The sequence below is a fragment of the Pan troglodytes genome, chromosome 7 (genome assembly GCF_028858775.2).
Source record: "Pan troglodytes isolate AG18354 chromosome 7, NHGRI_mPanTro3-v2.0_pri, whole genome shotgun sequence".
Lineage (NCBI taxonomy): Eukaryota > Metazoa > Chordata > Mammalia > Primates > Hominidae > Pan > Pan troglodytes.
The window spans coordinates 16,066,903-16,079,691 of NC_072405.2; the positions used below are offsets into that span (position 1 = coordinate 16,066,903).

General features: G+C 36.3%; 1 protein-coding gene across 12 annotated transcripts in view; it reads left to right on the forward strand.

The window, feature by feature from the left end:
* Positions 1-12,789, forward strand: part of MSRA (methionine sulfoxide reductase A) — a 461,700-nt gene that overhangs the window by 37,882 nt on the left and 411,029 nt on the right. For 2 of the 12 annotated variants that reach the window (XM_016959077.4, XM_003317908.5), the window contains exon 1: positions 785-3,892. The exons of 9 other annotated variants lie outside the window; for them this stretch is intronic. In XM_016959077.4, the coding sequence (XP_016814566.1) occupies positions 3,880-3,892 (13 nt within the window). In that variant the 5' untranslated portion in view covers positions 785-3,879. Of the gene's footprint in view, positions 1-784; positions 3,893-4,092; positions 4,168-12,789 lie in introns of those variants that run through there. One more of the 12 variants, XM_063816130.1, reaches the window with a different exon arrangement.

Genomic DNA, 12,789 nt, shown 5'->3' on the forward strand with positions numbered 1-12,789 from the left:
TTTCCACTCTAGTCTTTATTATTTCTTCATTATTTAGGAGTGTTATTTAATTTCCATATATTTGTGATTTTTCATTTCTTTTTTTGGTCTGTATTGAGTTCTACTTTTATTCCATTGTGGTTGGAAAACACACTTTGACTTAATCATTTTAAATTCACTGAGGTTCATTTTATAGCCTAACATATTGCCTGCTGGAGGATGTTCCATATATCCTTAAGTATGTACATTCTGGCCAGGCACGGTGGCTCATGCCTGTAATCCCAGCACTTTGGGAGGCCGAGGTGGGCAGATCATGAGGTCAAGAGATCGAGACCATCCTGACCAACATGTGTGAAACCCCATCTTTACTAAAAATATAAAAATTAGCTGGGCATGGTGGTGCACGCCTTTAGTCCCAGCTACTTGGGAGGCTGAGGCAGGAGAATCGCTTGAATCCAGGAAGTGGAGGTTGCAGTGAGGTGAGATTGTGCCTGGTGACGGAGTGAGATTCTGTCTCAAAAAAAAAAAAAAGAAATTCTGCTCTTGTTGGGTAGATTGTTTGGTAGATGTCTGTTGGTACTAGTTGATTTATAGTGTTGGTCAAGTTTTCTATTTCCTTGCTGATCTTTTGTCTAGTTGTTCTAACAGTTGTGGAATGAAAGGTATTGAAGTTTCCTACTATCATTGTTGAATTAACCATTTTTCGCTTCAATTATTTTAGATTTTGCTTTGTGTATTTTGGGGCTCTGTTCTTACGTATGTTTATATTGGTTGTCTCTTCTTGATGAATTAACCCTGTTAGCATTATAAAACGTCCTTCTTTATCTCTAGTAGCAAGCGTTTTCTTAAAGTCTGTTTTGCTTGTTAGTATAACCATTCTAGCTCTCTTGGGGTTTCTTTTTGCATGGTGTATATATTTTACATAGTTTTACTTTGAACCTTTTTATGTCTTTGAGTATAAAGTGTGTCTTTTGTAGACAGCATATAGTTGAATTTTGTTTTAAAATTTTAATCCATTCTGCCAATCTATGTCTTTTAATTGAAGTGTTTAATTCATTTAAGTTTAATGCAATTACTGATGAGATAGGATTTATTTATGCTATTGGGCTATATTCTACGTATCTTTGTCTTTTTTGTTCTTCTGTTACTACCTTATTTTAAGTTAAATATTTTTTCAAGTAACATTTTAATTTCCTTGCCATTTATTTTCCTCTATGTTTTTGAGTTATTTGCTTATTGGTTGCCCTGGGGATTACAGTTAACATCTTAATTTATAACAATCTAATTCAGATTAATACCAATGTAATAATATACAAAAACTTTGCTCCTATATAGCTCTGTTCTATTCCTTTACTCTTATTGTCACATGTTACCTCTTTATAGATTGTGTGCTTTTCAACATAGGTTTATAACAACAGTTCTATGCTTTTGTCATTTAAATCAGATAGAAAAAAGTACATTTATCCCATTTTAAATATTTTAGAAATGCTTAAGAATATTTAAAAAATTAAACTATATTACATTTATTTTAAAATACTTTTATACTATTTGTAAAATATTCACTTCTGCAGTTACCTTTATACTTACTCCTATATTTCTTCATTGATTTGATTTACTGTCTAGTGTCTTTTCAGCTTGGTGGAAAAGTTCCTTTATTTCTTGTAGAGCAGGTCTGCTAGTAATGAACTCTGTTTTTATTTGGAATGTCTTAATGTCTCCTTCATTTTCAAAGAATAGTTTTGCTGACATAGAATTCTTGGTTGACAGTTATTTTCCTTTGAGCTCTTTGACTATGTTATCCCACCGCTTTCTGGTCTCCATGATTTTCAATGAGAAATCGGCTGTTAATCTTACTGAGGATTCCTTGCACATGATGAGTCACTTCTCCAATGCTGCTTTCAAGATTCTCTTTAGTCTTTGGCTATTAACAGGTTATTGGTTTTGAATTACAAATTCACTGTTAGTCTGCCCACATTTCATCATCCCTATTTGAAGGGACAGCATGGGACACTTTTGTCAGTGCTTTAATTCAACGCTTGTGATATCTCTGTAGCATTTTGTTGATCTATCAACTTTATGGTTTAGTAATATGTGGTTTTGTCTTTCACTGTTATATTACTTAATAGAATTTCAGATTGATATTTATGTGATCCGTTCCCATAACTTATTCACTTAATAGATTTGTTGGACAGCTGTATATGGAAGGCTGTATGCAAGACTTTCAGTTTTCTTAGATAAATGACACATGATCCTAATTGTGAACATGACACATTTGACTGGCAGAGCACACAAACTTAACTAATTACTATGCAGTTAGGATGAAGGTATACTATGTGCATAAATGTAGTACTTTGGAAGCAAAGAGTAGGAAGTCACTGATTTTCACAAGTGGTAAATGAGCAAACTGAGGAGATTAGATAGATGAGCAATTTGAGACCTTGAGTTACCTAAATTAGAACGTGACAGAATCAAGGACTAGAAGTCACTCTTCTGGGTTCTTTCTATGAAACGACGATTCTAGAATGTAGCTCTTTTCTATGTTCAAGCATCATAGGTAAAAATGATTTCTTAAACCAGGTAAGTGTGTGAAGCACAGACTGGCTATTTTGCTTCAAAAGGTGTTTATGGTAAAAATAAAAGCAAACAGTACTTATTTATGCTTATTATATTGTATTAATATGAATTAAGTAAACAAGTGACTATGCTGGAACTTGAGGTGTCAAAATATGAAAAGATACTTGCTCTTATTAATTTTACGTTAGATGTTTTATTTTCCTTTTTATTGTTATTTGTTTTATCAAAAGAACTCTTCTCCCCCGTACATCTGTAGTAAAATTTTGAATAGGTACAGTTTGTATTAGAGCCTCCTTAAAAATAAAGTTGCAGATCAATCAAAACTATATTCATTCTCCATAGGATAAAGCATGACATTTCTGGGCATACAGTTTTAATTTTAATCTGCATGCCTCCGTTTCTATTCTCCCATGAGTCTTTGCGGCAGGACAAGGAAAAGCAAGTCTTATAAAAAGAAATACAGTATGTGGTGCTTATTAAAGTTACATACATCTCTTCTCACAGGAGAAATTTGATTTATTGCAGGTTGTGCATATGTCGCATATGGACATTTCTAGGGAACAGATTCCTTATTGCTGAGCAGTGAATGGCTTCTAGTACTCCATTATTGCTCCGGGAACATGTTAGTAATAATTATGAAAGGTAGGATACCATGAAATCTGTAAGGTGATTTGGCAGAAGTCGATGCTGTTGGTGCCAGGATTTGGGTACCGTACCACGGTTTCCTGTTTTCAAATGTATTAATTGATCCGCAAAGGACATCTTTTGGAGACAAGAATTCAGACAGACTGGCACAGCCTGGACCTCCGCCAAGACTGCTCGGAAGGTTGCCATACTGGGAGCAAAAGAGTGAGAGAGAGAAAGAGGGAGAGAGAGAGGCAGAGGGAGAGCTGAGGAAAGAAAAAAAGGCAAGACTTGGCACAGCTCAGTCAAATCAGCTTCTTTTGTCTGCTTTCTCGGCTTGAGCTTCAGGAAAGAAAACCGTCCTGGGGTACAGAAAAACTCAGAACTTTTTGGTTTTCAAACTTAGAAGGCTTTTTAAGTCTCTTGGGCTATTTGAAAGTGTTGGTACATACAATGACGTTTAGTCACCAGTATTAAGGGAAATAAAAGCCTTTTTCAAAACGAAGCTTCCATAGTGTCCATGCATTTGGGAAATACTATATTCGATTTTTTGCATGTATGATTATACCATGAGAGACAGGATTAATATAGAAGATGGCAAGGCAAATTTCTAATTAGAGGGAATATTAATTTTCTACAAAATAAAGTTTGTTCATCAATACAAACCTGCTTTCAAATCAAATCAGAAAGACATCCTTCGGAATGTGTTCAGAACGTAAGTTTTTAGATTTTATTTTATTTTATTTTTAGACATTTATAGACATTAACTTTTCAAGGAGCCTTTCTAAGATTTTATGCAGCCCAGCCAGGAAGTCAGAGTAAAAGTTGTTTTATCCATGTGTTTAAGAAAACGTTTTCTTAAAGCAACAGCTTTTATTTCTGCTGCTTCATGCTGTCCTAAACTACATCCCCCAGCAATTAGTGACAACACTGAAGACCAGAAAGGCAAGCTGAAGACACCAGACTTCGCTTGAAGGGCAAACAAGAAATGTGAGCTTGGTCATTATTTTTTTGTGTGTCTTTGCTCTGAACCATTTTTGGGAGGTGGGTGGGGAGGTGTCTATGTCTAAGAGATGTATGCGATTAGTGAATTCTCATTGTGAGAAGGAAATGATGAAAGGTGATTTTTATGATGTTGGCAGAAATGGCTGGGAATGGTAGAGAATAGAAATTTAAATCTTTTGGAGAAGAAGTGGTGAGCTGTGTTTGCAATACTTGGAGAAAAATTCCTTATTTTTGGTTGATTAGATTTTATAATTAAACGATTACTGTAGCCTGGCTCTCTCAAAATGTTTTAAGTAGAAGGAAAATTTAGAAAGTTTACCGATTTTCTTTTTAATACTACCTGGTGTTTTACTTAGATATATACTTTATATCTAATTTCTGAACAATAAATCTTTCCTATTAGGCCTGATTATGATTGGATTGTGATAGTTTTGTTCTTAAAAATCAGCGTTATTGTAGGAGAGGTTAACTGTAAGGCATGTGTTACTGTGGATCACCCTCATTGTAAGTATTCTGTTTTTAAAGACAGTTTGACTTGTAGGATTAGGTTATGACTTCCTATAATCATGTATTTTCTTTTTATTTTATATGCTGAAAGAATACAGGAAAATTGTATCTATTCACATAAGTACTCATCATTTTGGGCAGTATAAAAGACTGCCCCTGGATCTGTGCTTTTGTTTTGAGTATGTAATCATTGATTTGTTAATCCTTCGACAATAAAAACCTGTCTATAGCTTTCCATTATTGCGCGCCTTAAATGATTAATTGTTTCAGATGTTTTTTATAAAATTATAGTGACACATCAGCAATCCTGAAAATGGCATTTAATATATAAATATGATTGAAAAATATATGAAATCTAACAGAGGTGTTTGAACAGTTAAGCTTAAGTATATTCTTCAACTTTTTAATTAATCAACATTTTGATTTTCTGTAAAATGAAATCACTTAACATTTATGTGTGTTGCCAAAATGACAACCTTTGTTTAATAAGCTCCTTTATACACTACCTCGCTGATACTCCTAAAATGGACGCCAAGACATGAAAGACATGCTGATAGGCACTCGGAAGGCAATGTTTGCCTGACTGCAGTCTTCCTTTTTGAATTGATTACAGGATCATTCATGCTTATACTAAAAAACAACAATATATGAAACAAAAAGAGAGTTCAGCAAACAAGTTTAAATTGAGCTTCATTTTAATACTGACCGTCTTATTGCCGATTTATATTTACTTCCATTTACTTCTTAAACATTTAACATAACTTCTTGCCATTTAGGTTTGGTAAATATATAACTTATTTAATTTTTAAGTCCATTTTTTCTTGAAGTTAAAATAATTTTTGCTAGCTGATTTCTTAACTTCTTTGCAGCGAACTCAGAACAAACTTATATCCAAACTATTTCATGTCCAATTAATTTCCAACAGTATGATCAAAAGTAGGTGAATTAAAATACAAATATGTCAGAATATACCTTAAGAAATATTAAATTTTTCGATACTGGTAAAACTACATTTTACAGTGTATATTAAACTTAAAATTTGATAAATATTAGCTATTATAGTCACTGAAGTTTCTTACCAATAGAAATTCTCTCTGGCCTACTGATTACATAGCTTAAAATGAAAGAAAATCTCCCATAAAGATGTTCCTTGTAAAACGGGTAGAATAGACACGTCTTTTTGCAAGCTTTTTTTTAAAAAAAAGTGTGATTAAGATGTTGCGTTGATTACATTTTTTTAAAAAGACATTTAGTTGTAACATAATGCATGCTTCTTTATTTTTAGACCTTTTGTACTACAAACACGTTGACATTTAGGTTATTAACTATTTCCATATTAGTATTTCAAATCTTATTTTAAAGTATATAAATACTATTGGTTTGATTGTAAATGAACCCTATCTCACCTCATATTTATTGTCGTTTGAATTGTATAATATTTCGAAGTAAAATTATTAAGGCAGAAATGCGTTAATATTTAACTGCTACTTGATACCTGTTATTAAATTCCATTTTGATGTATGTACCTGAACATACAAGCACATTATTCTACAAATTAATGCGAACTTCTCAGGAAGCGTTAGTCCAGTATTTTATAATTACTTGCTCATTTATTCATTTATTCAACAAATGTTTATTGAGCACTCACTTAAATATGCTAATATTTTATTGATAAAGTTATTTTGGGTAAGGGGGATGGAAGAGGGAATAGATTTAAAATAAAATTTAAACGCCTAGATAGAAAAAGGCAGTACTATAATGAGATTAATTTCAACAAAGTATGTTCACTTTTCTTGTACAATACACGTATTGTAGAGTGTGATTATAAAAAATCAGGAGATTAGTTGAATTACACGTAGCTGTAAGAATCTTGTTTTATGACTATTTTGGTTGTTACATTTTATTGGCCAGAAAACTTGAGTTGTTCAAGTCTTCTGACAGACATGTAAAATAAGCAATTCAAATCAGGGAGGAAGAAACTGAGATTGAGCCACTGCTCACATGCTAGATCTTACATATGTCAAAGCAGGTGTAATTGAACCTTCGAAGATGTGGCTGCAACGTAAACAACAGTGGCCTGTTTATGTGGGATTTTTTTCTTTCCTTTGTTTTCTGTTGTGAGACAAAGGAGGAAGATAAGGCCCATCCCACATCCTGAGGCCAGCATGGCCCTTTGAAAGAAGATTTGCTAGGGGGTGTGCTGTATTTTAAATGGACCTATCAGTTCACTTTCTATATTCTAGTGGTTCGTGTGTATGTATATTTGTGAGTGAGAGAGAGAGAGAGAGTGCATTTAACTCAGTGGCCTAAGTTTATTCCATGCAGTTGATCTCTGATACAAAAAGAAGGCATAGGTTCATCTTTGAAGAGGAGATAAAAGTCACGTGATCTGAGGAGATGTACTTGTAGGCTGCTTTGGTGGCCCAGGCGTGAGGCAGAGCTGGTGGCCCATGGAATGGAGATGAGAAGTGTCTCAGCCGTGGGTATACACTGCTGAGGTCATTCAGGAGATACTCCCAGTGGACTTGCTCTGTGCCAGGCAAAAGATATAATTGCTGCCCATAGGAATTCCTAGTGTAGTTGGGTAGAGGAGAGGATAGGAATAATTGATGAATGTAGGTACCTTTTCAGGTTACCAAATACCTTCGCCTGTTATTCCATGTAATCCAAGCAGCCATGCTGGGCACAGGGACTGGTACACAATGGCCACTTAATAAGTATTCATGGAAGAAATAAACTGAGTGGCGAACCAGAGTATTAGCTTGTTGAGTCTTATTTGACTAAGAGAGTGTTTTTTCCTTCATGGATAGAAAAACAAAAAGTACTGTGCTTTCTTTATCTTGTTTCTCTGTTGCTGGTTATGGGTTTAGAGGGGTGCAGCAGAGGGCCACATTATTTGTGACCACATTAGGCTCTCTTGCGGTGACCATTGGAGATGATATGAAACAAGGACTTGCCTGGTATGGGGTGGCCCTGGACACCGGCTTTCTCTCTGGCCAGCCCTCTGTTGTCTTGCATTCCCTCTGTCCTCATTTTCCCAAAGCATCCCATATTGTACCTTAGGACTTGGTGGTGTGGCCTGAGCATGCAGCAGGCCAGTGGAGTGCCCAGTGAGTTTAAAGTGTTTCCTTTGAGGGCAGGACAAAGGCAGAGGGGATGGAGACAGAGAAGGTGGTGAGGGCAGTTGTGCAGAGTTGAGGGCGCTGCCCAGCAAGCAGCTTCAGTCCTGTTGTAGCTGCAGCACCAGGGGCCTTTGAGGGAGCAAGGGTGAATGTGGGATCCTGGGTTAGACTGCAATATCAGCAACCGCAGGCGTTGAGAGGGCATAAGGTGTTATTGAGGGGCTGCATGGGGGGATGTAAATGGGTTGCTGAGGCCAGTTCATGTTGAACATCGTCTTTCTGGGTCTTTCTCCAGGGAGGTTTTGAGGCCCAGGAGAGGGAGAGGCAGAGTCAGGAGCATTGTGTATAGTTCTGTGTCCAAGGCGGTGAGGGGCTGGAATTTAGCCTCTGCTTTGCTGCCCAAGCCCTGTGCCTTGATCTGCTGCAGGAAGGTACCAAGTCCCCATTGTGCTTGTGGAGGTCCTGGGGTGCATACAGGCTTGGAACTGGAATAGCAGGTATTGGGAGAAGGTCAAAGGTCTGTGGCCAGGGAGGGCAGTGTTCCAGTATCTGACCATGGAGTCTAGGGGGCTAGGGGATGTGATCAGAAGTGTTCTAGAGAACATGGTGAAACAGGGGAGGATGAGTAAGTAGAAATTTAGATCAAGTGAAAGAAAAGGTTTTGAGAGTACTGGAGTTAGGAGTTTATTCTGAAACTCATCAGATTCTGAATAATTGTACCACCTCTGCAAAGCTCGGCTTAAAAGTTTGGCTGTGAGTTGTGCTCAGGTTATTTTATTTCTCCAAAAGCAAGCAGAAAGTGAAAAATGTTACCTGTGTGTGTTCTGTATTGCACGTTATCAGTGGAGATGAACATTTTCTTCTCTTACAGTTAAGAATCTCTCAGTCTTACACAATTAGAATACCGCTTATGTGTGGATCTGGAGGTTTTGTGCAAAATACTGAAGAATTAGTCCCTCTGGAGTGATGCCATTCTTTTATCCTTGTCTATCAATGCCATTTGTATCTCTTTTCCTATTAGCCCTTCTAAGTTATTGTACCTCATCTGAAAAGATCAAATTGTTCTCAAAGACCCAGGAGTGTTTCACCTTAGCTGTATTCATGGGAAAGCTGCCTTTGAAACAAATAGTCCTTTACCATCTTGGATTAGAGATAATGTTCCTCAGCATCTCCCCAAACTGAGTTTGAATTTTGACTCAATTTTTTGGTTGTGGGACTTTGGCCAAGTTATGTAAACCTAATTTCTTCATCTGCAGAACAGGGATCATGGTATTTCCCTCACACGATTTTGGGAGGAGAAATAAGGAAATACATGCAGAGCTCTTAGCATAGTGTCTGGTATGTAGTAAATACTTAATAAATGGTAGATATTATTTATTTTTTACAAAATTATTTTTTTAATTTTTAGAAATTGTGATAAAATATGCATAACATATTTTACCGTCTTAACCATTTTTAAGTGGTATCAGGTACATTCACATTGTTATGCTGCCATCACCGTCATCAAGCCACAGAAGTCTTTTCATCTTGCAAAACCAAAATTCTGTACCCATAAACAATAACTTTCTATTCTTCCCTTCCCCAAACCCCGCAACAGAATCGTGGCAACCATGATTCTGTTTTCTGTCTCTATGAATTTGACTACTTCAGTTACCTCATATAAGTGGAATCATACAGTGTTTGTCCTTTTGTGACTGGCTTCTTTCACTTAGCATAATGTCCTCAGGATTCATACATGTTTTAGCATATGTCAGAATTTCCTTCTTTTATGAGGCTGAATAATACTCTATTGTATGGACAGACCACATTTTCTTTCTCCATTCATCTGTCAGTGGAAACTTGGGTTGCTTCTACCTTTTGGCTGTTGTGAATAATGGTGCTATGAACATGAGTGCACAGATATCTCTTTGAGCTCCTGTTTCCAGTTCTTTTGAGTATATCCCCAAAAGTGGAATTCTGGGTTGACAATTTCTTTTTTTCAGCCCAACTTCAGTTGTACTCCCTTCTGTTGCCTTTGTGTTTTCTGATGAGAAATCTGCTGTCATTTGAATTGTTTTGCCCTTCAGCTAAGATGTCCTTTTTCTATCACTACTTTCAAAATCTTGCTGTGTCCTTAGTTTTCAAGGAATGTGTTATGTTGTGCCTTTTTGTGGATTTCTTTGGGTGTATCCTGTTTGGGGCTCATTCACCTTCTTGAATATGTAGGTTTATGTCTTTTGCTAAATTGGGAAAGTTGTCAGGCATTATTTCTTTGAATACTTCCCCAGGTATGCCCTCTTTCTCCTTTCCTTCCAAGACTTGGAGGATGTGAATATTAAAACTTTGTTATAGTTCTACCAGTGCTTGATACTGATTATTTTTTAAGTCTATTTTCTCTTTACTGTTCAGATTGGGTAATTTCTATTGTTCTTACCTTCAGATTCACCTATTCTTTTCTCTGTCATCTTCATTCTGCTGTTTAGCTCACCGGGTGAGTTTTAATTTCAGTTATTTTATCTGCTGTGTCTTTACTGAGACTTTCTGTTTTTAAAATTTGTTTCATGCCCATTTTTAGTTGTTTGTGGAAACATGTTTATAATGGCTACTTTCAAATCCTTGTCAGATAATTCCAACATCTGTGCCATCTCATTGTTGGCATCTCTTGACTGTCTTTTCTCATTTAAATTGAGGTTTTCCTGGTTCTTGGTATGATAAATGATTTTGATTATATCCAGGCATGTTGGGTACTATGCTATGAGACTGGATTTTATTTAAGCCTTCTGTGTTAACAAACCTTCTCTGACACTGTGCTAGCAGGGGAAAGGGGGGCACTCCCTCATTTCTGTGAGGTGGGGGAATAGGAGGGTACCTTATTATTGGTAGGTGAGGGTGAAATTCAGGCTACCCATAGTTGATACTGTTAGTTTTATTGTTAGTTTTGTACTGGGTGCAGTAACCTGGACAGTGTCTCAGCTCTGTATTCCTTAAATTTAGCTTATGTTGTTGGTGCTACTTGTGTTTGATAACTTGTTTAATGATAGTTACATTCTCAAATTAGGGACTGAGCCTTCTTTAATCACTAGCTACCCAGAGATTAGTATGTGTTTACCACTAGCACATTGAATAAAAGAATATAAGAGATGACATTATAGTTTCTACTTTATTAATTTAGAAAAATTATTTTTAAAAGGAGGGAATACGCTACCTGGGTAAGATTTCCATTTTTTTTGTTATTAACATGCGAGGTTTTATCAGACTTGTGCAACTTATTTTTAGAAGAGGTCAGTATATTAAAAATAGTCAGAAGAAACATTTGACTGAAGGCTTTAAAAATGTCAGTGATAAAGTATTCTATTTCATTTGTGAATTCAAACCTGTAGCTTCAGGACAGATCTTAAAGATGATGCATGTAACTTTGGAATAATATATTGTCAGGGTTCTTACGGGTCATCTGTGCTGTAGCATTGACAGTGTGAGATCCCAGTTTTGCGTCATTTACTAACTGGATAATCTTGGGAAAATCTCCAAAACTCTAAAGGTTGACTTTTCCTATAAGTGAAGTGGCTGTCATAATACCTATATCAAAGGGTTGTTCAGAATATTAAGTGAGATAATGTGCCTGAAAGCAATTTAGCTGATAGGTATCACAAACATGGGAGACAATTGTCTAGTTTAGTTTCTCCAGACACATGAGGATGATGGATAAAGATAATGTACCTAATTCTGTATGCTTTTCAGCTGTTCATTCCAATAGACTGTGTTATATATATATATATTTAAAATGCTTTAAAATTGTTTAAATATCGAAGACCTTCAAATAGATAGCAAAGTATTAAATAAAGTAGAATGAATACCCATATACCCATTATTCAGAAGTGACAAATGCCATATTTATTTTCCTCAGATGTTAAAAAAAAAAAAATAAGGATATAACTAAAGCCTTACTCTCTCACGTCTGAAATTGGTGTAGAACACTTTCATGCACATTTTTCTGGAATTACGGCGTATACATGTAGCCATAAACAATATATTTTACATGTTTAAAAACTTAGATAAAATATTTTACACTGTTGGTATCCTTTTGCAAATGAAATTAGATATTTCTGAGCGTTATCTCTATTGCTAATGTGGGTATAAGGCTGTAGAGTGTCTCATTTTAGTGTAGCCATTCTTCTGTGGATGGGCATTTAGGGATCTGCTTTGTGCTACCCATGTTGTCATGACCCTCCTACACATCTGGGTGATCTCTAGAGGAGGACTTAGAAATGGAGCCCAGTTTCTGAATATTTCAGCTTTACTCAGTAATGCCACGCCATTCTCCCAAGTATTTGTAATGTGAACCCAAAAGTATCTGAGACAGGTCTCAATCAGTTTAGAAAGTTTATTTTGCCAAGGTTAAGGATGCGTCTGTGACACAGCCTCAGGAGGTCCTGACATGTGCCCAGGGTGATGGGGGTACAGCTTGGTTTTATACCTTTTAGGGAGACGTAAAACACATCATTCAATACCTGTAAGATGTACACTGGTTTGATCTGGAAGGGTAGGACAACTTGAATCAGGGGCTTCTAGGTCATAGGTAGATAACAAAAATTTTGATTGGCGACTGGTTGAAAGAATTATCCTCAGTAAGAAGGAATGGCTGGGTTATGCTAAGGGGTTGTGGAGACCAAGGTTTTATCATGCAGTTGAAGCCTCCTGGTAGCAGGTTTCAGAGAGAATAGATTGTAAATGTTTCTTATCAGACTTAAGGTCTGTGTTGATATTAATGCTGGCCTGCTTTTCCTGAATTCCAAAAGGGAGAAGGATATAATGAGGCATGTCCAACCCCCCTTCACATCATAGCCTGAACTGGTTTTTCAGGTTGACTTTGGAATGCCCTTGGCCAAGAGGAGAGGTCCATTCAGATGGTTGAGAGGGGCTTAGAATTTTACTTTTGGTTTCCAGTACCCATTTATATTCCTGTGCTAGAGTATCAATGTTCTTGTCTCACTGTATCTTC